Genomic DNA, 25,998 nt, shown 5'->3' with positions numbered 1-25,998 from the left:
GTTAGAAAATGTGGGCATAGCAAAGAAGATGGGTTTAAAAAAAAGCTAGATCTAGATGAAGGAGCAAGCAGAGGGATGACGTGGGAAAATTGAGAAGAGCAATAGATACTTCTCGGGCAGCTTCATAAGTTATACTTTTAACTTGGTGTAAGTAATAATATGTACCTTTATGGTAATTGCTTTCATCTCTACCATCTCCCCAAGCCAACTATACTTTTTTGAACATATGTAAGAAATATTTTTACTTTTTTATAAGTTCAAAAATTAAGATGTGATATGTGTACGAATAGAATATTACTCAGTCATCAAAAAAGGCAGTATCTTACCATTTGTGGCAACATGGATGGAACTAAAATGGTTAATGCTAATAAGTCAGAAGAAGAAAGATAAATACTGGATCAGATAAAAACAGGCTTACTAACTGACCCTTGAAAGCTAAATGTACCTCTGAAGTATCCAGAGGGGAAAGGGCTGTAGGAAGGGGATGAGAACAGGGAGAACAGAGCACAAATGGACTGGGTGATTCAGTGGCAGGTGTGCTGGGGTGGCAATAATTGGGGGTCAGGAGGGAATTCCGTACTTCCACAATACCAAAAACAATGCAAGCAAGTGTTAACCGCAATCAGAAAAAAAGTACTTTCAGAACTTAAGCAGATAAAGTATATTAAAAAAAATTTTAAATGAAATTTGAAGACATTATTGCAATATCATGAAAGATACTTAGAAAAACATTTTTTTAATTTTTAATAAACTTTATTTTTTTAATTTTTAAAATTTTATATATTTTTTACATAATTTTTCATTTTTGCACAATGTCAAAATGAACAAGAAAAACTTATTTCTTAATTGATATGTGTCCATTTATGTACTTTCTCCCTTAATTTAAGAGTATATTGATTTCCTGATAGTAAACCTCTCTTGCATTCTAAGAATAAACTGTGCATGGTCATAACATATATTCTTTGGTATGTTGTTTTCCTCCTGTTCTTAGATATGAGTTACTGTGGGTTTAGTTTCATTACTTCTTATAAATCAAAAAGAAAATATTTTTATTAATATCATGTTTTATTTTACTGATTAAGTAGATAAGATTTAATAGTCACATTAAGAACACTGCTCCATGTTCCCGTAGATCAGATTTTTGCTTTTGATTTATTCTGTGGCTTTGTCCAAATTTTTTAATTTTTTTTATTTTTCTTTACCTCATTTATCTCACAAGAAAATACCAAATTTATCTCACAAGAAAATACCAATGGCTTATGATAATTAGAAATAATTACATTACTACAGGACTAAATATTTATTTTCTGTAAGCCCTTATAAAATTGATACTTTTCTCTGATAAAGTTTTGACTTTCAGTTCAGAATATAGTTTTAATTTAGAATGTATGTCTCATGGAATCCAAAAGAAGGAATTATCATTTTGTTACTTTTTATTTCAGGGTCAGATAACGCTAATGGATGTTCCAGTATTTAAAGCCATTCAACCAGATGTGAGTAGTTTTAATAACTTTCCTTTTAAATATATCAAGTGGTCAGTTATAGTTTAGAATGTTAAATTATACTTCATATTTTTAAATGTTTAAAACTTTTGATGTAACTTACCTATGTATTGTTCAGGCCTCAGAAACTCACGTAGCATTCATAGCTAGCTATCCAGTCAGTCATAGATAGAACTATTTGAATCATTTGGGATGATTTGATTATTACTTTATTGAAGGGAAAAATAGACTTAAAGAAATTGAATGATTTACTTAAGACTTTGTAGAGTTTTAATAGAGGAATGGAAATAAGAAACTGGGTTTGCCAACTCACTCCAGTTATCTTTTCCCTTATACCTTTACTTTGAGACTTTGTAAATGTATTTTGACATTTCGGGGAAAAGAATGTTAGGAATGTCATTTTTTATTTTTATTAAAAGGAAGGAAACTAACATTTAAATCATTTATTATACTACCTTTGTGTGTGTGTGTGTGTGTGTGTGTGTATACCTGCTTGTGTGGTGTGCTTATAATTATCACAACCTGCATATGGTAGTATCTGAGGAAACAGAATGACAATGATAGCTAAGTTTTGAAGTTCGAAAAGCAGATGCTTTTCCCACTCTTATGAAGTAAGAATGTAAATATGATTTTGTGCCCCCACACTACACCATTCATGATACTGAAATGTTTAAGCTATTTGGGGAACAAAATATAGTGTATTTGTTGTGATATTTACAAATCTACAATGACATGGAACCTATAATGGACTGAAAAGCAGAGAAAACATCTGTTTTCATGGTGTAAAAGAAAAACTCAGTTTTTCTTTCTGTATAGAGAAAAATACAGCTCTTCCTTACTCCGTGTTTCTCTCCTGTGAGCCGAGCTTCCTTTACTATGCACACAAAACATTTCACTTCCAGGTCATCAAGAGTGTGGATGTTTCTTTCCACGCCAAGCAATTCTCTGCAACAGTAACCTGTTAACCCTCAACCTAACTGAATTTTGACACTATCCTGAGCTAGCATCAGATCTCACAGGTTAAGAACTCAATTTCACAAGACTGTCCCCATCCCATTTCAGATGCCAGCCATACATGGTATGTTCTTAGGTTACCCACAGCATCTTATTTAATCTTATTTCATCATCTTATTTGATCCTCAAGTCAGAGGATGCCACAACCCCCTTCTCAGGTTATGTTAATTTGCTGGAGTGGCTCCCAGAGCTCAGGGAAAGACTTAGGTTTTGCCATTTTATTAAAGGATACAGATGAGCAGATGAAGAGAGATACATAGGTTGAGATCTGAGAGGGTCTTCGTGGAGTTGGGTGCATCACCCTTCCAGTGTGAATGTGTCACCCACCTGGAACCGCTCTGAACCCCATGCTACTGGGATCTCTATGGAGGCTTTGCTTTGTAGGCACCATCAGTTGTTCATTTTATGTTCAGCCCACTCCCTTCTTAAGTGAATGGGAGATGGGACTAAAACTTCCAAGCCTCGAATTATGGCTTTGGTCTTTCCAGTGACCAGCCATGAGTTGCCTCATTAGAACAAAAGATATTCCTATCACCCAGGAAATTACCAGGGTTTAAGGAGGTTTGTGTCTGGAACCTGGGTCAAAGACCAAGTGTTAGAACAAATAATGCACTCCTAGTATTCTTATCTCCCAAGAAATTACAAAGGTTTCAGGGACTCTGCCAGGAACTGGGGGCAGTGACCAATGTATGCATTGTGATATCTCACACATAGTGTATAGACAATAGTAGTCCTGTGATTTCTTAAGTAAGTAACTTAATCACTTAGTAGCTCAGGTTTGTTACTTATAAAATGAAGGCGTGGGCCTAAATGATCTCTGAGTCCTTGTTATTTCTATAGTTCTGTATTTTTCTGACTTTTCCCCCATAACATGGAGAGCTCTCTGAATAGATTAGCCATAGGAAATGAGGAGCAATCTTTTCTATAAATAAGACAAACGGAAATCTGATTTTTTCCTCCGTAGATGTTTTTTTCCTTATTCCTTTTGAATAAACTGCAGTGACAGTATTTCTGTTTCACGTGAGATTAGGGCTATCCAATAGAAATATAATGTGAGGTGCTCATGTAAGTTTACATTTTTTAGTGGCCACATTACAAAGTACAAAGAAATAGTTTAATTTTGATGATTTTACTCAATCTATGACGTCCAAAATTCTTCAATTTGTAGTCAGTGTAAAATTTATTTGCATGTGTTATGTTCTTTTGTTCTGTACTAAGCCTTTAAAATCCTGTATCTATTTTACAATTATAGTATATTTTTATTTGAGGTAGCCACAGTACGAATGCTCAGTAATCATTTGCAGCTCAGGGGACAGGGGCTTAGACATTGAAGATATGGATAATGATTTCTTGAAGACAGATTTCAAGTGAATATGAAATTTCAAAGTGAGCCTTAAAGTTTCCTTTTTATCTAAGATAAACACATGCAGTTTGCAGAAACATGGATGGCGCTAGAAGGGATCATGCTCAGCGAAATAAGTCAGAAAGAAAAAGAAAAATACCGGATGGTCTCACTCATAGCAGGAATCTAGAAAACCTAAATAAGAGACCAGGAAAAAGACTAATCAATACAAAGTAAAAATCAAAATCAACAAGCAACTATAAACCAGAGACACACTACTGGAGGCAGGGGGGGAAAGAGAGAGGTGGGGAAAGGAAGGATTAGAGTCAAAATAGGGGGGGGGAGGTGCAATTGTATGGGGAATATAACCAAAAGATGAAAAGTGATGTAAAAGATGAAAAAAGTGTGCAAAGATGAAAAATGATGTAAGAATTATATAAAATAAAATATTTAAATAAAAAAGTTTTCTTTTTATCTAATTCACACCAATCCCCTTGATTTTTTTAATCTCTTAAGTATCTTATTCTTTTTGTACTCTCAACAACGCAATCCAAGAAACCATCTTATCTCAACTGAACTGAAGTACCCTCATATCCTGCATCTACTCTGACCCTTTTAAACTCTTCTCTACCCAGTAACCATGGTAATCTTTCCAAAATGTTAATCTGTTCATATGATCCCTCTGCTTAGAATACTTAAGTGACTTCCTGTGGCTCAAAGAGGGTAAAGATAACCTATGCTAATATGGTCTACAGTTCTCATCATAGTTTTGTCTTTTCCTCCTTTCTCCAATCTCATCTTAAACCCTTTCACCTCTTCCTGGTCTGGATAGATTTCTGGCCTTTTAGTCTCTCCCATCATTAAGCTGCTGTGCATCCTATTTAACTCTTAAGTACTCATACTTCAGTTCTCAGATCAAATTTGACTTTCTCAGGTAAGCTTTTCTTGTCTCTCCCAGCACTCTCACGTCTTTATTGTCAGTTGCAGTTTTACATTTACGTGTGATTCAACAATTATTTACCAAGTGTCTTGTATACTAACCACGGTTCAGTTGCTGGAGATAAGCAGTAAACAAAAGGACTAAACTTCCTCCACCTGTAAACCTTGCGTTTGAGTAAAGTGAAATACAGCGTGTCATGAAAAACATAAAGCAGCCAGAAGAAGCTAGGGAGAGAGAACAGTGGTGGGAGCTGTGGTTTTAGATGGGGGAGACTTTAACGAAAAGGTAAAGATTAGAGGAGAATAAGGAGCAGGCATGTGAATGTTTGAAAGACGAATGTTCAGGCAGAGAACAACCAAGGCAAAGGCCAGGGAGCTACAGTGAGTAACAAGGGAGAATAGGAGAGGTGAGAAATAGAAAGAGGGCTAGATGGTGTGGAGCCTTAAGAACCATCAATTTGAAAAAGGTGGCTAGTTATTGGAGGGTTTCAGGCAGAGGAGTGATATTTTCTGACTTAGGTTTTAATTAGCTCTTTCTGACTGCCGACTAGGGTATGTGGGAAAGGCAGCATGGAGGGAAAGAAAGGTGGTACCAAGGACTGAATTAAGGAGACAGGTGAAAGATGGTGTCTTGGATCAGGGTGGAGGTAGAAGGGAAGCAGGGCCCCTTGATTATTAAACCCAGCCCCAGTGAAGGGCATCAGGTGCAATTTGCCTCCTACCCTACCGGGGCTAACTCAGGAGGGTTCCTTGGAACCCTCCAGCTCAGGAGCCTGCCCTGACCTCAGTCGATTGCCAGGCTGGACAGGGGCCCAGCTTTTCCTGTTTCTATCAGTCTCCAGGATATTAAAAATGGACCATTTGATTGGAGCTTGACCAGCACTATTCAAACAGCTGGAATTGGAGCGCTTCTCCTACCCTCCCCATCCCCCATCCCAGTGTTTAGTTACAAAGCCCAGATGGTCAGTTATAAAAACCCAGCTGGTGCTTTCCCTTCACACCCCCATTTGGTTTCTAGTGTTCAGTTATGCAGATAGCTTGAGACTATAAATGGACCAGTCTGAATGGAGTGCTCATGGTTGCCAATCAAGTAAAAGGACCAATCAGGTTTGAAAGGTGGGCACCTTGGAGAGTATATAAGCTAGGCTCTAAATAGCTGGAAAGAGAGTTGGAGAGGCATTCTGATTTGTCTAGAGTCTCTCATGAGAAGACCTTTGCTGTGCTGGCACCAACCCCTCACAGACCTGACCTCAGACTTGGCCTCCACTGTCACCTGCTGAATGACACTCTGGACACTGTGCTAGGTGTCCCTAAAAGAGCTGTTTGCTGTTGGCTTTATGCTCAGCATCTCTGAGAGTGCTAACATTGCTAACCTGCCTCTGACACACTACCTGCTTTTGCTTTTGACTCTAGTAAATTTATTTTTTTGTTCCTGTCCATGAAAATAAATGTTCAAGAGTCTGTATATAACTTAGTCTTTGTATAATTTTGAATAACGTTATTTGAATGTATATACACTATGTGTAGCTATATTATAAATATAAAATATCTAGCTGTATATAAAATTTTTAGATTATATATACTTCACAAAACTGAAAGATGGCTAGTTAAGTCACACCAAAAGTAGTAAATCAAAACTCATTAAGTTCTATATCGTATGTAACTGTATTTCAGGTGATGATTGATTAATTGATTTTCTAAAAATAAGTTGAACTTTGAAGAGTTTAAATTCTGACTCCTACTATGTGGTTTTGTGATTGTAATTGCAAGCTAGTGATTAAAACCATAGAAGTCTCACTCAATTTTCTATAATAGAGACAATTTCTGAGTTGCCTGGAAGTTGTTAAAATATGTATCTCCTAGTGCTAATTCACTTCCCTAAGTAGGACCCTGTGATTCCTATTAGTTTGTGAATTGTGAATTCCCAAGCCTTCATAGCACACAGTTTAACTTGTTCTACCTAAGCTTGATCTTGACCTATGGGAGAAAGGGATAACTTAAAGAAATGCAGCTTTTTTTTTTTTTTTTCCAGAATAAAGCTATTTAGCTTCAGTATCTGTTAGGCTATAAATCTCAAAATTGCTTAGGGAAAAATGAAAAATTCCAAGCCTCTTGTTTCACTATAGAAACTAACTGCCTTATCATTGAGATGTCAAAAATCATTATTTATGATATAGAAACTATCCTAAAAAACAAATAGAATCACATCTGTAAGAGCAAATCTGAATCATATATAATGCTAAGTCTGTTTTTTCTCCAAGCTTGTGTCTCATATGAAATTACCTCAGATTGAAAGGAGATAAAAGAAGAGACTTTGGTACTTCATTTCTTAGTTTTTTGTTTTATGATAGGTAAGGATGGGGAAAAAATTAACACGGAATGAAAGTTCACCGGTAATTTCAAAAACTACTTAGTTAAGACTGTAGTTACAAATAAAAAATTGTATGCTCTGGTTTCATTTTTTTAAGGTTCCCTGTCTGAGTGATGTGTACCACCTGCCCATTGTTGATGTTAGTCAGAGATCTTGGACTCTTTTCTTTTCCCTTCTCTCTTCATTCTCTTTCCCCTAGTCTCCAGCTGATCCTTATCTCATAAATAACTTTTTTCCCTTTCTCCATCAGCTCTGAAGAAATATTTATTTTTTATTTATTTTTTTAAGATGTATTTATTTATGCATACAAGAACTGGGGTACCGGCCAGAGATGTGGGAGGTGAGAGGATTCACCAGAGACAGAGTCAGGAACAGAACAGGCAGATTGACTGAAATACACTGCTGAGGGAAACAGTGGGCGAGACAGGAGAGGTCTGCTGCACCATGTGGGTCACCTCCCTGGCCGGGATAGAACTCGTGCTGCAGTGGCTGCAGATAGCTTCATAGTGTTGCACCTTAACCCCTTGCTGCCACCAGAGAGGCCCTCTGAAGAATATTTATTAAGGATATACAATGTTTTTGCAATGCTGCAAGCTCATTGGCTTTAGAAATATAAATATTCCTTAGTGTGGTTTTTGGATGTGAGGTAGACCTGAGCACAGATCAGCCACCTCCATACCAACAGATCTCTCTCCCATCTGTGATCTGAACATTTAGCCCTGGTGTTCTCATAGATAGTGCTACAGAAATTCTAACACTCTTCATTTACCCACTGACCCAAGGAGAATGGTCAAATTCGGAAGCTTCCATGCATAGTAATTCTCACCAAAACCAGCTTTTTCTTTTTCTCCCCTCCCAGTAAGTAGCCATCTCTCAGTGATGGGAAAGAAACATAATAATATGGTTGCTGAAATTGTAATTACAGTGATAACAAAAAAGGAAAGAAGCCAGTTATTCCATTATGTACATTCAGCCACTGCTCTTATGACCGTACAACATGTGCTTCCAAGCTTGCTCACCCTTCCTTTTATCCCCTTTGGTTAAGACTGGTTTTGAGGGGAAGAGGAACAAGTTGAGGTGCATTTTGCTGCATTTTATTTTTTTTTTTAAATCAGTGTCCAACATTCACAGCTCTCTGAATGGGTGCTGAAAAAAAATCATACTTATTTAATTGCCCTTACTAAAATTTATTTTAAAGCCATTTGAATTTCAAAAGATACTGTACCACCAGTACAAATCTAGCTCATATCTTTGGCCTTTTGAAAAAAGTTATTAAATCTGTGAAACAGAGGTTTTGGACTACTGGATCTTTAAAATACTTCCTAGTTCTTCACGAAATACCTGTCAGTATGGTAATTTTTAATGGTGACTTCAGAGTAAGAGCTGAAGTTAAATGTAGTTATCAGTTATAAATAAGAATTTTGATCAAAGCATCAGGAATCTTACGAGGTCAGAGGCACTGGTACAGTGGTCATGAGTCAACCTCCTATCGATTGGGAGGTCTGTTAGTCTCTCACTGGAACATAAATTCCACAGGGCACTTTTGTCTGCTCTGTTCATTGAGATCTCTCTAATGCCTAGTGTTAAACTTATTTGGTATTTGAGTTTGATAAATGACTATTCTAAAAGCGTTATACTGTATAACCTATAGGCATATTGGCTCCCATTGTTTAGCATGTCAGGTTCACAAATTTTACCAGGCTTCTTAGGCCAGTGGGCAAAGTGAAGATTCAATAGGATTTCCATAGCACCAGTTAAGGGAATATCAGTCCAAAGTTTCAGGTCACAGAGGCAAGGGATCATCAGTTTATAAATGACTGGTTTGAGCTGAGAACTGCTTCAGGCTCAAGAACCATGTATAGTCATTTCTGTAAAAGTTTTTTACACAGTTCAAAGATGTGACTTATAAATTAACACTTTTTCTATGGAAACACTTCCACACAAAATTTTCCCCTAGTATGAATTCTCCAATACTTAGTAAGAGCAGGAGTTTAGCCTCTGTACATTCATTAGTTTCTACTATGAATTTTCTGGTATTCAGTCAAATGCAGTTCCTGTTCAAGTTTTGCCAAATTTCTTATGTACATAAATTTCCCCAGTATGACTTCTTTTGATGGTAAAGGTCTGTTCTCTTTTAGAAAACTCTTATACATTTATAGAGCTTCCCTCTATGTGAGTTTTTCCAGGTTGATGAAGCAATGACTGTATTCTCAGGGTTTTTCCATGTTTGTTGTATGCATAGGTCTTTTGATTTTGTTTTTTGTCTATTAGGAATTCTCTGATGCTTTATAAAACTTGTATTTCTTCTGAAGGAGTTACCACATCCATTATACCTCTTTGTCAGCATGCACATTATGTCACTCAACATAGAAAGAGTTATGGCAGAGAGCTTGCCTGCAGTCAGATTTTCTCTTCAGTAGCAGTTCTCTGGTGTTTTCAATAAGTTTTAAAATGAGGGGTGAACTGTGCTTGTACTGCGCTATAGTTCTTATATTGGAAGTTTGCCTGTTACTAGGTTCTCAAGTGTTTATAAAGTGACAAACTCTGATTGAAAGTCCTGAGATACATTACACTCAGAGGAAAGTTACATTTTATTTATTCTAGTAGCTCAATACAACAAGTCCATTTAGATTTTAACAATAAGCAGACATTAAATTCAAAGGCTAGGTAAGGACCTTCTGTGAAACTAGGATACACTAGAGGTTGGAGAAGAATGCTGGTTTAATGAGGGAACTTATGAATGTAGGTAATTATGAATCTTAATAAAATATTTCTGAAAAAGTTACAATTGAGATATTTCTGACAGTATGTATGATGAACTTTCTCTATGTAAGCTTTCTTGTATATGCAGACTATCATATTAGCAACATCCAAAGCTCCAACACCAGTGATTTTGCAATTCTATCCTTGTTTTAATGAAAATTATTATTTGCATTAGAATTAAAAACCCGTGAACATAATGAGAGGTTTGAAGAAAGCAAACATTGTGGCTTTGAAATTTTTCTCTTTTTTTTTTTTTCATAATTTTTTTTGAAGATTTATTTATTTATACAAGCACTGGGGTACAGGCCAGAGGTGCAGGAGGTGTATTTGCTCACCAAATACAGAGCAGGGAGCAGGCAGAAGGACCGAAGTACGCTGCGGAGGGGAGCAGTGGGCGAGACAGGAGAGGTCTGCCATGTCATGTGGGAATCTCCCTGGCTGGCCGGGAATCAAACTGGCGCTGCAGAGGCTACAGACAGCTTTACAGCGCTGCTCTCAACCTGCTGCGCCAACAGGGCAGCCCCTGAAATTTTTCTTGTAGACTGGAATAAACTAACTTCGGATGCAGCTGTTTTGTCAGTTCATATTATTACTGCTCATCACCCTGAACTAACTTACTATATGGTAAGGCCAGGGTTAGATTGGAACTAGAGAAGCAAAGAAAAAAGTGTTACTTGGGAGTGTCACTATATTAGCATTTGGTGTAGCAGAAAATAGCTCTTCCCTTTATCTCTGATCTCATCATCGAGGCAGCTTTAACATTGGCAAGGGAGAGGAGAAAATGTGACTACATTAGAAGAGAAGTAAAAATGTGATGCAGCCTATTAAGTTGGAGTTGTATAGTTTCAAAGCTTATTCTGTTGATTTAAAATGGACGAATCATAATGAGCACTTCATCTGTTGTTGAGACTTCTTTCTGAGTAGATATAGACTGAGTATGGATGGATATACTGTATCCTTTAAAAGCTCCTCACTTTTGAGCATAAGACTACCTCAACAATAATTATCTTTTTGTAAGGATTTCCCCCCCTCACCCCATGCCCCAACCCCCACACACAGTCTTTTACAGTTGCTTTTTCTTTTCCTTCCTCAATCTCTGCATGCTGGTCTATATTGGCCTTTTCTCTTCTTCTCTCTATAGGTCTCCTTACAACATCACCCTTAGAGCAGTCCTTTTAGAGTGTTGGTACCTACAAGATGAAATTTAGATCAAGAATTTGACTTTATAGAGCAAACCTGTAAGACATAAGAGAAGCTGTGAGTCCTATGAAATCCATTAATTCTTTCATAGGGTAGGTGATCATCAGTTGTGGTGCTTACCTTCCTGTGTGTTTTCAAAATTAACTCAGTTGCAAGTTGGGCTTAACAGTTTCATGGTTCAACTTATGTCCATGAGGCGCCATATGAATTTCATCAATATTTGTTCTGTTTCTTTGAAGAATGTCATTGAGATATTTATCAGGGTTGCGTTGAATCTGTAAATTGCTTTCAATTTAGAATGACCCTTTTAAATAAAAATGGAGCTACCATATGACCCACTAGTTCCACTCCTAGAAATCTACCCAAAGAACACAAAAACATTAATTCAAAAGGATACCTGTACCCTGACGTTTATTACAACACTGTTTACAATAGGTGAGATATGGAAACAACCCAAATGCCCAAAAATAGATGACTGAATCAAGAGGATGTGGTATGTACACAGTGAAATACTACTCAGCAGTCAAAAAAGATAAACTCATGTCATATGCAGCAACATGGATGGAACTGGAAGAGACTATGATCAGTGAAATAAGCCAGAAGGAAAAAGAAAAATACCGGATGGTTTCACTTATAAGAGGAATATAGGGGAACCAAATAAGGGATCAGGAAAATAATTATTATAAAAATTTTTAAAAATTACAGGCAACTATAAATCAGAAACATTCTGCAGGGGAGGGAGAGGGAGAGAGATCAAAACTGGAACGCGAAGAGCACAAGGGACTGTTGTGATGGTGCATGGGTGAATTGGTGGTGGGAATTTTACTGGGACTACACCTGAGAGGAGAAAGCATACATTGTACAAAAATGAACAATGATAAAATATATTTAAGTAAATAAAAATATGTCCATGAATACTCTTTCAAATACACATTTAGTCACTATTAAAGAATTGTCTTTATATATATGAGTTACTAGTCAATGATTTCTTTTCACTGTCTTATTTAGCTGTAGCATGTTAAGAGGCATCAAGGCTGTTAGGTTTTATTTCTCCATTGCTAAAATCGAGGCTTTTTGAATAGTTTATCCCACTTAAATCAGTCCTCTTCTTAAGTCAGGTCTTTAAAAACGTGGTTTTTTCCTAATCATTAAGATTACTTCAGCCTTTTGGTGTGCTTGCAAGATGCTTTAGTGTAAAGTAACTTTTTTTTTTTTAAAGATTTATTTATTTATTTATACAAGCACTGGGTACAGTCAGAAGCGCGGGAGGGTGAGAAAATTTGCCAGAGCAGGGAGCAGAGCAGGCAGAAGGACCAAAGTACACTGCTGAGGGGAGCAGCAGGAGGCAGGAGAGGTCTGCACGCCATGCGGGACCCTCCTCCAGTGGCCGGGGAGCAGCCAGGAATCGAACCGGCGCTACAGAGGCTGCGGGCAGCTTCGCAACCCAGCACTCAACCGCTGCGCCACTGGGGAGGCCCTAGTGTAAAGTAACTCTTGACCAGATTGATAAGCTGTCAGTATACAAGAGTGGCAATATTTATTTCTTAGATTATACTCTAGTGTCCCTTGAAGGCAGATCCTAGAGACTATGACCAAAAAAAAAGATAAAGACAAAGGGAGAAACAGTTTTATTTCGCGAGAAATTTTAGTGGCTGTTGAGAGGTCGAGATGTGGGACAGGGCAAAATTGCTTTAAGGCCAGCTAACCATAGATCCATCACAACACTTAGGAAGAAAGTAATGGATGAGTACCTGGAGACCTAATGCAATTTCAGTTTCATAATCTATTGAATGGGTTTTTGTTGTTACTGTTTTTAACCTTTCATTTTGTGTCACAGATTCACAGGAATTTAAAAAAGAAAAGTAGTATATGAATAATTATAGATAAAAAGTTGCTAAAACTGTGTAGAGAGAGTCCCATTTACCTCACCCAGTTCTACCTAGAAGTTACATCTTACATGAGCACAATACATTATCAAAGTCAGGAAATGTGTATGTGTTGTGTAGTTTTGTGACATTTATCATATGTTGATTTTTCCAAGCATCTTGGTCAGATACAGAACTATTCCATTACCACCAAGGTCTCTCCCATTTATCGTCACTCCCATCCCACTCCTGGCAACCAATAATCTGTTCTCATTTATAGTTCTGTTTGTTGTCTCAAGAGTAAATATTTTCTGAAGCAAATACTACTATCTTAAGAGGTTAAAGACAAAACGAAGCCCTGCTTGTTCCTTCATGTTTTCCAATTACAAACTTCTTTAGAATGAGGATTCCAATTTTAACTCATTTGCTCCCAAGTAATATGACTACAGATTACTTCATCCTCTCCCTCCTCTCTTCCCTGCCCCTGCCTTTTCAGTCTGCTTCCGACAGTTTTCTTAAAATAGCAGAGCATTTTTACATTAAATCAGTGCTGTTCAAGTACTCCAAGAATTGGGTGACTATTTTAAAACCTTTTGGCATATCTTATTGAAGAATCAGAAAGGCATTAACCTTTTTTTTTAATGTAAACAATACAGTTACAACTCACTAATACCTTTATCTGGTATTTATCATAATAAATTATGAAAATAAGATCAAAAGAGTTGGCATAAATGAAGCATTCAGAATAGTGCCTGGCACATAGTAATCTCTGATAGTGCTAATTATTTTTATTGCTGCTGTTATTAAGACAACATTCTCAGGATAAGAAGGACTTTTTAAGCATAAAATCAGTAGATTAAACCACATGGAAAAGACCTGGTGCATTGGCTACTTTAAACAAAAACAGGCCCAATTGAAATCACATAATGCATATAAAGAATCTTGAGGAGAAATGTTTACATAGATTTCTCCACTGGTGGGTATATAAGTAAACCATACCCCTCCACCCCCAATTTCTCTCTGTTTAGCAGTTATTTTTGAAGTTATGGAAATTAAAATAATAATAGAAAAGGAGTTAAAGACCCAGTTTTGATAAGACTTGTCAAACCTGACAGTAGCAGTAGTAGTATTAATGATTCAGTATTTCAAGAGGGCAATTTGACAAATATCAAAGTCTCAAAAAGGTTTATATTCCTAGACATAATTTTACTTGTAGGACAGCATTTTTAGAAAATGATAAGTGTCAGAAGAGGTACAGGAATACTCATTATTTATAATTTTGCCTTTCTTACAGGAAAATGGAATCTGCCTCATGTGTAAAGTATTGTAATTTGAATTTGATGTGAAATGACTACATTGAGTGGTTTGAAAAATATAGCAGTAATTTGACAGAGACACTTTGATCATAGATATAAATTTTCAAATTATATTAGTTGATTAAAAACAAATTTAGTATTTATTGGTTTAATTCTAGGACTTTTGTCCTGAAATAACTGTATAACTAAATAATATATAACTTTTATATAGGTATGTAATCATGCTATGATTTGGGGGGGTAGTTTATAGCAGTTTTATGTTTTTAATATAGTTATGTCATCTGTGTGTGTGTATAGAAAGAGAGAAAAAGAGAAAGGTGCTAATTGAGTACCAAGCAATTTTTTTGTGGTTTTATTTTTCTTTCCTAGTTTCAAATTTGAAAGTTGTAATCTAATTTTAGGTTAAAAAAAGTGAATAATTCAGGTCTTCAGAGCACTCACAAATTACCTCCTGTTGACATAATGGTCATCTCTTCCCTCAGTAATCCCCATCTCAGTTGCTCAAACCAGAAACTTGGGAATCTGAGTACTTTTGAATACCTCATTCTTAGCTTGCACTGTGAATCTAATAGTTGACCATGTCCTTCCTACCTCCAATATGTCCTGCTGAATCTATCACTTTTTTCATTATCTGTTGACACCATTCTTGTCAAGGAATATTACCTTTTTCTTGAAGTATTGTAGTATCACTATCTCTGACTCATTCCTTTTGTTTGTTTCTATTATATTTTAAAATTGGTTGGAAATATGCATATGTCATGCATAAATGTCAATAGCTCTATAAAAGCACAAACAATAGCTTAATACCCTAGCCCATTTGATCCTACCCTTCTAGCCTTCACCCTAGAACCTCACACTCATCCCAACTTTATGACTTTCAGTTTTGAATATGGTTTATTGACTCTGCCATAAAAGATAATTTCATTTTCATTTTTTCTTCCCCTCACATTTGCACAATCACTTCTTCCTATTTTCCCCATATGGTTTTGACATGAGTGAGTAAGCATGGATCAACTTTTCTTTTCTTTTTTTTTTTTTTTTTAAAGATTTAGATATTTATGCATACAAGAACTGGGGTGTAGGCCAGAGGTGCAGGGGGTGAGAGGATTCACCAGGGAGAGTAAGGAACAAAACAGGCAGATCTACTGAAATACACTGCTGAGGGGAGCATCTGGCAAGAAAGGAGAGGTCTGCTGTGCCATGTGGATAGTGCTGTCTTTAACCCCTGCTCCACCAAGGAGGCCCTGGATCAGCTTTTCTTTACAGTTGTGCCATGATTATTTAATTTTTCATGAAATAACTTACTTTAGCTTTAGCTTTGTCTGCACTTATCACTAATTTTTTTTCTGCCAAAGGATTGTAATGAGTGTATCTTCTCAATATGTTCAGACACTGTAGCTATTGGTCCATCTGTCCAGGGTGGTTGAACTGTCAGAGCACAGAGTGAGGTTCTGGAAATTTTGATTGGTAACTGAGGGATTGAATGATGTGGCAACTAGTAGGCTTCACTACCTGTTGTGCGGTGCTCAACTTTCATTACCTGTAAATCTCTGGGTTCCAATCTCTTCAGAGAAGAATTTTCAGTCTGCCTATGGAATATGTCTAGTTATCTGTAGATAATTTTGCTTTCTTATATTCCACTAATAAAATTTGCTTTTGTGGCTTAGCTGAATTATTATAATACTAAATCTATTCCTTTTAAAACAGTTCTGGGAAAGGACACAACTGTCATTTTTTAATGTTTTGAAACCCTTAATATAACAAGAAAACTTAGCTATTTATTGAATTTATATTTATTTTTCACCTTAATTTTCCAGGAACTTTCAAGTTGTGGATGGAATAAAAAAGAAAAATATAGTTCTGCACCAAATGCAGTTGCCTTCACAAGAAGATTTAATCATGTGAGTTGTATATAAAATTTTGATTGGCTCTGAAATTCAGTTCCTCGGTATATAATTTTTCACTAAGAAATACTCTTAAACTTTTGGGGGGTCCTCGCTGGTGGTGCAGGGGGTTAAGTCTCAGCGCTATGAAGCTCTTGGCAGCAACTCAGCAGGGAGCTGACCCACATGGCACAGCAGACCTCTCCTGTCTCCTCTACTGCTCCCCTCAGCAGTGTACTTCGGTCAGTCTGCCTGTTCTGTTCCCCACTCTGTCTATGGTGAATCCTCTCACCCCCTGCACCTTTGGCCTATATCCCAGCTCTTGTATGCATAAATAAATAAAATAAATCTTTAAAAAAAAAGAAATACTGGGCCTCCCTGGTGGTGCAGTGGTTGAGCGCTGGGTTGAGAAGCTGCTCGCAGCCTCTGCAGTACCGGTTCGATCCCCGGCTGCTCCCCAGCCGCTGGAGGAGGGTCCCACATGGCGCGCAGACCTCTCCTGCCACTCTCTTCTCCCCTCAGCAGTGTACTTTGGTCCTTCTGTCTGCTCTGCTCCCCGCTCTGGCTCTGGTGAATTCTCTCACCCTCCCACGCTTCTGACTGTACCCAGTGCTTGTATAAATAAGTAAATAAATATTTAAAAAAAAATGTTACCGTGTTGTTTAAAAAAAAAATACTCTTTTTATATTTATTCTGTAACATTTTAGCCATTATCTCTTCAGATTGACTTGCTGCATGACCTCTATTTTTTTCTCTCTGTAATATCTATTGGAAATTTGTTGGAACTGGAAATTCTTTACTATTGCCTCTTACACTTTCATATTCTATAGTCATTCCTTTGTTTTACATTGCATGATTTCCTCATATCTTTATTTTAGTTCACTAATTCTCTTCAGATGTGACATAGCTGTTTCAAATCTGTGTGCTTTTTCCTTAATTTTAAATTTTATTTTAAATTTTTCACATTTTTTAACATCTTAAGTAATTTTTAACATTCTATTTTATTACCTGAAGTGCTTGGGGCACTAATTCTGTTATTTTTGCTGATCTTTACTCATGTTGTATTTCTGTGGTTCTTGTAATTTTGGATTGAAGCTCATATCTGTTTAAACTTTGTGGGAATTTTTGCTGCTGCCTAGATTGAGGATACACTAAGTCCTCACATAAGTTTGCAACACAGGGCCCTCCCTAGTGGTGAGGGTATGTAAGTCTCAGCTATCAAGCTATTGCCAGCCGTTGCAGCATGAGTTCCATTCCTGGCTGCAAACTAACCCACATGGGGCAGCAGACCTCTCCTGTCTCGCCCACTGCTCCCCTCAGCAGTGTGTCTCAGTGGATCTGCCTGTTCTCCCCACTCTGTCTCTGGTGAATCTTCTCACCACCCCCCCCCCCCAACCCTCTGGCCTACCACAGTTCTTCTACACAAAAATAAATAAATCTTAAAAAAAAAAGCAACTTTGCAAGAGAGAACTATGGATATTCCCCAACCAAACATTTAACATAAAAATAGTACTAAATCTGTGATAGCCCTTGGTAATGGCAGAAGCAAACAAAAAATGTTTAGTGTCATTTAATAAAAAAAAAAAAAGAAAATTGATGAGGATAGAAAATTACAGTCCACTCTGAATAAAAGTTTTTGAGGACCTGCTTTTCATACTGTTTTGATAAAGTTACTACTTCCAAGAACCTGTCAATGAAGTTATGTTATGGTATAAAATGACTTAAGCTTTCATTTTCATTGAAGAAATACTAAGTTCCTATGTTCTGGACACTATTCTTGATGTTTGGGATTTATTAGGGAATAAGAAAAAACACTACCTTCATGGACCTTCACATTTTAGCACTTCCTAATTTTAATTTCTTCGCCCCACCCCCCTCTCCGTTTTTAGAAGTTTTGTCATTTCAAATCTACCTGGTCATTTTTCTTACTCTCTCACTTCTCATTTGAAACTATTTATTGGTGAAGCATGGATACAATAAAACCCGTAAAAATAGCGGATGATTTAATGACTTATTCTCAAGCAAATATCCTTGTAATCATCACTCAGCTTAATTAAAAAATGAAATTTTACCAGCTAACCTAGAAAATCTCTCCTGTGCCTCATTCCAATCAGCACCTTTATTCTTCCAAGGGTGACCATTTTCCTGACTTTTATATAGGTCCTTGAATAATGTTGTTTTGTTCAATGTTGTTTCTTTGTTTATAAGGGGGGAAAATTGATTTCTTGGTGAGGGCCTCTGTGGCGTTAGCACGTTCTTCTCATGTCTGCATGGGTTTCTCCTGGTGCTCTGGTTTCCTAACACACCCCAAAGATGTGCACTGACATATCTCAATTGTCCCAGTCAGAGTGAGTGAGGGTGTATGTGAATGTGCTCTGCAGGAAGTGTGTCCTGTTTAGTAGTGGTCCTACCTAGCTTGCACCCTGAACTGCCAGGATAGGCTCTGGTCCCTGTGACCCTCAACTGGAATAAGTGAGTTGGAAAATTGCATGCATGCATGGAAGTGGCCATTTAATATTAGAAATATTTTTGATTCATTAGAAGATTGGTGATGTTTTATGACCAGCAATAAGCCTCAGTAAACTTTGCTGATGCATATTAATTAGCCTGTGGTAATAGTTTTGCTTCAAGTCAGTTTCCAATAACCTATCAATAATGTTTCATGAGGACTTAACTGTACTCACTTTTTTGTGCTTCTTTCTATAGTTTTATCACTTACATGTGGATCTCTAGACACCTATAGTTTATTTTAGCCTTGCTAATTTTTAAAATTGTGAAATGTTTTAAGACTTTAATTTACAATTTCTCCCTTCATCCATTTACCTGTGAAGTAACCCAGACATTTTGACCCATAAAGTCACCTATAGTCTAGATCATTTAGTGCAGTTTAATATGTTCTGTATTTTCTAAAAATTAGTTCTTGGTTTCAAAGTTTCAATCAAGTTCAGTGCCTTTAGCAAGAACGTTGGGAGTGTATGCTTGCTAAAGGAGGCACATAATACCTGATTGTCTTTGTCATAATGTTAGTAGTTGTAATGAGATCCATTAATCGAGTTTGTTAAAAGATGGGTTTTCTTTTCATTTTTACTTTTTTGAATTTTTTTTATAAGCATTTTTCCCTCATCTGGTATTTTTTATGCAGAGGTTCATTTCTGTAGGCACGACGGATATGAAGGATATTCTCATCTTTGACCAGAATAATATTACTGTAAACAAATACATATTTTGCAGATGTTTTCTCCTTTATAATTGTATAGTATGTGTGTGAGCATATAAGGAATTGTATACTCTTTTCCTTTTAACCATCATTTAGTCTGAATTCTATGAGTAAGTTGATATTTAAGGTATACTAGTGTCATTATGTTGATGTTTCTCTAGATATTCTGATTTTTTTTTTTTCTTTTTTTGTGGGACCCTCACCGGCGGCCTGGGAACGAACCAGCGCTGCAGAGGCTGCAGAGGCTGCAGGCAGCCTCGCAGCCCAGCGCTCAACCACTGCGCCACCAGGGGAGGCCCCATTTTGATTTTTTAAGTTCATTCTCTAGTGTATTATTCAGAAAGAGCTCTCTGGAATGTTAATTCTTAAGTTCTTACATATTGATAAGTTTGTGCTCTTTAAAGTGGAAGTCAGTTTTACTTGATTAAAATCCTTCCTCATATTCTCCCTCATTCATTTTACATTTTTTCTGGCATGATGTTGTTATTGAAAAGTCTGTTGATAACTAAATTTTGCTTTCCTTAAAAATAATTTTTTCATTGTCATGATGGCCAAAAATTGTTTTCAGTTCAGTTATTTTATTTAATTATACATTGGTGTCAGTTACTCTGGGACCATTACCTCATTCAGAAAGTCAGCATCAATTTTGTTACTATTTGATTCATCCAGTCACAAGCAATGAGAGGTGACATATAGCCCAACTTTTGATGAGAGGAATGACAAATAACTTACAGCTGTGTTTTAAAATTGCTGTAGTATTTTCCTTAAAATTTGTCTGACATTAACTTTAATTAAGTCATGATCATGTAGTTTAGATTGAACTCCTAGTTGACATTTAAAGTTATGTTTGCTAAGGTTATTGTTAAAATATCTGAAGTATAATTTTTGATATATTTTAGAAATAAATTTATTAGAGTAAGGAGTAATTACTACCATTAGTAGTTCATATGTAGTAACTACTACAAAGATTATTTTGTAAGTATAGAAATTTTACATTTACATGTACATTTGTAAAATACATATACATTTTGATTGTTTATAGATGAGAGTTGCAAATCCAAAATATTTCTCATAAACTACAGGAGTATCTTGTTTAAATTTAGATTTGAGTAAGTTTGAGCCAACTGATACTACTTTGATCTTTAGTTTCATGGTATGTAAATTAAAATGTGTTAAGTACACATTACATTATGTAAGTAAACTTTTCACCGAAGTATAGCATTTTAGTAATATCAATTATCTGCATATGTATGTGTGTATATACCTGCAATACCTGCCTTCTGGTAGATGATTTTCAGTGTTTTCTAAAAGAAATCATGATGTTGTTTTTGTTGAATTAGAAAGTATTACATAATGTTTAAACTGTAGTCTTAATTTTAGAATAGCATAGATATTCTCTCATAACATTTATTTTTCTTGGGATTCTTCACAGGGTTCTGCTCAGTGGAAATAAATGACAATTAGAGATTGCTCATCCACAGAAAAACATGCTTTAAGAGCATGTTTTACCATGTGATCTTAAAATTACTGCATTCTGTCATATTTCAAAATATAGTAAAAAGGAAAAAAAAACACTTGCATTTGTATAGTATTCATGTTGCATCACTCTGGAAATTAAAAAGTATGTCGATGTTCTTCATGACCATCTCTGTAATATGAAGGGTATGCATTGTTTGAAGATTGGGTATATGGTGGTGAGTCAAGGGAAAGAGGAAAGTATGGTATTTTGAACTAGAAATAGTTCATCAGGTGGCTGTTGTCATTCATTTGATCCCAGTGAGTAAAGAATCTTGCCATTCAACTATTTTTAATTTTTATTTACAGGTAAGCTTTTGGGTTGTTAGAGAGATTCTTCATGCACAAACATTAAAAATTAGAGCAGAAGTTCTGAGCCACTATATTAAAACTGCTAAGGTAAGAAAAATGTATGCTTTTATTTTTGAGTTTGAGCATTCAGAAATGTTTGTGAGTGAATGTTTGTGACATTATATACTATTTAATGACACTGGAAATAATGTAAGTCAACTCTAAATAAGATGCCTGTTTTCTTTCTTCTGTCTTCTTCCCCTTTCATTTTTAACCTTTCCTCCTTCCACCTCCTCAAAGTAGCTGAATTATATGGTTTATTCGGATAATGCAGATAGAGGTCAGATTATGATGAAGTATATGATATTTGTAAAATGTTGGACTGTTTTGCAGGTGATGGAGCCTTGCATTAAGTAGGAGAATACCTATCACTTACTTACTTTGAAATAGTTTACTTTGAAAACCAAGTGCAGAATGATGACTTCATTTTTAAAAGAAAAATGAGAATGTTAACCAAATATGTTTATTGATTAGTCACTGTGGGGCATAGATAATAAATGAAGCAAAAGAAATGAAAGTTGATTTCAAGAATAGTAAGAATTTAGAGAGGAGAATGGAACAAAATATTATACAAGGTGATATGAAGATTTTATTAAAACCTGTAATAATTCTAAAACTATCTTAAGCTCATCAAAAAGTATTGAAATTATAGCCACATTCTTCATTGTTCTCTTAAGAAATACATAATTTGTCTCACCTATGAATGAAGAAAGATGGAATAAAAGGATACCATTTTAAAATTGTAAATTTATTATCATTATTACAAAATTGTTGCCATATTTTCCTTGATCACATGGAAACAGTTATATTCTAATATTCTATGACACTAGGTGGCAGAGCAAGTCTTCTAAAACATTGATAGTTTTCAGAATCATAAAAAGTTTAAAACATTCCCTGTGAGATAGTAGATAAATATGGATTTTAGCTGATAGAAATTCATTTTCTCCATTGCATTATTATTTCCTGGTGTTTCTGTTAGGTTTTTTTGTTTTTGTTTTTGTTTTAATGTACTTATTGTTAAACTGAAGACCACCAACTTGCCCATTTGCTATTGTCCTCCTCGTCAAATAATCATTTAATTCCAGTTTAGACCTCTAGACATCAAATTATTTTTGGTAGTGCTGGCTTTCATTCCAAACCCAAAATTTGTAACTTTTCCCCCTCATCACTGTCTTTTAAATCTCTGTCCTCTGCGTTCAGTTAGAGATTTAAAAATTGGCCCATGTGATTGAGGGAGGGTGGAGAGGTGGATCTGGGAGTTCTGTCATCTGTCTGGCAGTCAGTCATTGAGCCTGCAGTCATGGGACAGAATTTCTTCTTCTCTGGGAAATCTATCGTAAGGCCTTTCAACTGATAGATGGCAACCCACCATATTAGCGAGTATAATCTCTTTGAATTAAAATCAACTAGTTATGGATTTCAGCCAAATCTACAAAATATCTTTACTGATATTTTAATCAAATCACTGGATATTAGAGCCTACTACAAAAGAATTTTTATAAAATCTATGTAGCCTACCAAAAGAATGATGAAGTGGATACCTACATATCCACTACCTACTTTGAATTCCCATGTGCCTCTTTATATGCAGTCTCTGACCCTCCCACTACAAAAGGAATCACTATTCCCTACTCTGAACTTCATGTTTGCATTTCTTTGATAGTTTTACCATCGATGTGTTCTTGAATGATATATTTCTGTTTTTGGATTTTTGCTTAAATTAAATTTTTCCATAATTACGTTTATACTTTAATAACTTCCTTTTTTACTTAACCATTCAGTGTTACTGAATGGCTTTGAATGTATCTCTTTTGTAGAGTATTCTGTTCACATATGCCAAAGATTATTCAGTATATTACACCTTGGATAGTTTCCAGTTTTTGCTGTTACTAACTAGCATAGCTACTATAAAGCACTCTTGTGTGAGTCTATTGGGTCTCATTTGAGGGTGGAAGCCATTCTAAAAATATATATCTAGAAAAGACAAATTATAATCAAGAAAATGACAATTACACAAATAACTTTTATTGAATATAATGAGAATGAATTTTTGTGTGTGTTTTGGCCATTTAGATTTTTGTCCTCTAAAATATCTGTTCAAAATCTTTGAACAATTTCCTATTATAGGGTTGGCTTTTTACTATTTCCTATAATAGTTTTTAAATGATAGTTCTAGATGCTAGTTTCTGTTACATCTTTTATATGTATCTTCCTATTTGTGGATTACCTTCTAACTTGATATAGATGTTTTTAAATTTAGTAGTCAGACTTACTGATCTCTAATTTTTATTGGTTTATTGAAGACTATCTCATTTTAGAAATCTTACTCTAATCTTTTTGAATATTAGAGACATTCTCTTATATTATCCTTTAACATTTTTTATAGCTTCAGTTTTGGTACATTATGATCTTGAACAAATTTTTACACATATCTGGAAGTATCTTAATGTCACTCTCCTTGAAAAATGATATTCTAGACTGCCAGTTTTGGGTTGTTTTTTGTTTATTTTTTCATTTACTCTGCTTGGTATTCCTTGAGCTTACTGGCCTAGAAGCTAATGTCTTGCAGTAATTTGGGAAAATTCTCAGCCATTATGATGAATGATGTTCATTATCTTTTAATAATCTTATGAAAAAAGAGAGAGAAAAAAAACTAGCAGGAAACTATAAATCTGAGACATTCAGTAGGGGAGGGGAGAGAGGGAGAGGGATTAAAGTGGGCTGGAGTGGGAGGAGCACAAGAGACTAAGGTGCTGGTTCATAGGGTAACTTGGTGGTGGGAATTCTACAGAGACTACACCTGAGAGGAAAAATCAAACATTGTACAAAAATGAACAATGATGTAAAAATATATATGTATAAATATTGGGGAAAAATATGAAAAAAGGGAAAAAAATTGGGTTGCTTGTCTTTTTCTTACCAATCTATAAAACCCTTTTTATAAAGAAATATATTGTGACTATTTTATTAGTCTATATTCTTGCTTTTTTGTATAATGCTATGTTTTGATGAATGAGAAGATTTTGATTTTGATCATCTAATTTGTTTATTTATCATTAAGATTACTGCTTTTTTTCTGTCCCATTTAAGAACTCTCTGCCTACTCTACCATCAGGAAGACATTTTCCTTTGAAAGGAAAGGAATAGAAGTTTTTCAGTTTTGACTGATCCATCTTGAGTTGATTTTTGTTTATGGTTTGAAGTGAAGGAGTCAAGATTCATTTTATCTGGTTGTTCTAACCCCACTCCTTTGTCTTAAACTGCTGTGGTATCTTGGTTGAATATTATTTGATTGAACATGTGTAGCTATTGATCTGACTATTCTTGTTCCAACATCTTACTGTCTTAATAGCTTTATAGGAAGTCCTGAAATCTGATAAGTGTTCAAACTTTGTTTTTCTTCATCAAGATTGTCTTGGCTAGTTTTATCTCTTTTGAATATCTATAGAAATTTTGGAATTAGCTAGTCAATTTCTATAAAATGGCTGACTTGGGTTTTGACTGAAGTTTTATTGAATTATAAATTGTTTCAGAAGGAATTGACATCTTTAACAATATTAAGGCTTCCAATCCACGTATGTAGTATACCGGTGTCCACTTAAGTTTTCCTTAATTTCTCTTAGTAGTACTCTATCATTCTCAGTGAAACTATCCTGCCTATTTTTTATTCCTAGATAACATGTTTTTGATGTTTCTGTAACTTTTTTTTATCTCATTTTCCAGTTGGTGCTACAAATGCAGGCACATGTCATCTGCAAATAAAGACTTCTGCCTTTCTAGCTTACTACCTTTAAACATTGTATTTAAAAGAACTGTAGAATTTGGAGTAAGCCCAATCCTTTAGGCAGCAAGGATGAGGAACTGATTATTATGATCCAGTTAGGAATTGAAATAGGTAGGGCTGAAGAGCAACTAGTTATTTTCAAATTAAATCTAGTTAATTTATCTTAGTAAATATATCTTAGGGTAAAATCTGTCTTATGTATATTATGAGTTCCTATCCCTTGCTAGACTCTAGATCTAAGTCCCAGCCCAGGCCCCAGCTGCTACACTGATCCACTGTTACATGGGCAATGAAAACTCTAGGTTTGAGATCCTATGGATTCTAGTCAGTTATGCTAGCCACAAGCTATAAAACTCCACTGGTTTCTCGTTACTACAGCAAAATATCTCCATTTATTGCCCACCTAATCATTTGCCTGCCCTTGTAGACACTTGATATATGTACGGCAGGGGGGCAGGGGAGGGAGCTGCTGATAAATTCTGTTCATCTTACTCTGCAATTTCATGTCTACAACTCTCCAATATGTGCACAACATGTTTTTTCTAAGTTATGTATTTGGTTGTGTTATAACTAGAATAGTGTTTCCTCAAATGGTTCTACATCTTAACTAGAAGTTTTAAGTCTAGTTGAGGTTTTTGTTGTGTGTGTTTGTTTTTACGATAATAAAGTGGCATTTTTTTGTGCTAAAAACTTGCATAAGCACCCTTAGTTCTGATATTCAAAACAGGCATTTCTGCATTGCGGGTTTTTGATGGTGGGTGAGAACATTTCTAAATGATTGATGTTACATGATGTTGGCATGTAAACATCTGGTAGCATGAAGAAATCTGGGAAGTTAGCAATAAATGCCATTAACAAACTAATGGAACCTAGTGTTAGATAGTAGTTTTCTGCAAGGAGACAATAAAAAGCAAAGTCTAATATTGGAAAGCAGGT

The 25,998-nt window shown here is 35.6% G+C and overlaps 1 protein-coding gene across 3 annotated transcripts in view; it reads left to right on the top strand.

Annotated features, from left to right (window-relative positions):
* The window catches only part of RALGPS2 (Ral GEF with PH domain and SH3 binding motif 2), a gene marked incomplete at both ends in the record, with an annotated part of 108,087 nt that overhangs the window by 5,253 nt on the left and 76,836 nt on the right, over window positions 1–25,998 (top strand). For all 3 annotated transcript variants that reach the window (XM_084249109.1, XM_084249108.1, XM_084249107.1), the window contains 3 exons: window positions 1,443–1,493; window positions 16,130–16,213; window positions 21,237–21,326. In XM_084249109.1, the coding sequence (XP_084105235.1) occupies window positions 1,443–1,493; window positions 16,130–16,213; window positions 21,237–21,326 (225 nt within the window). The remainder of the gene's footprint in view (window positions 1–1,442; window positions 1,494–16,129; window positions 16,214–21,236; window positions 21,327–25,998) is intronic.

Source organism: Talpa europaea (assembly GCF_964194135.1).
Source record: "Talpa europaea genome assembly, chromosome: 12".
Lineage (NCBI taxonomy): Eukaryota > Metazoa > Chordata > Mammalia > Eulipotyphla > Talpidae > Talpa > Talpa europaea.
The sequence above is the reverse complement of the archived record's forward strand: the minus strand, read 5'-3'. Positions and strand labels throughout refer to the sequence as shown.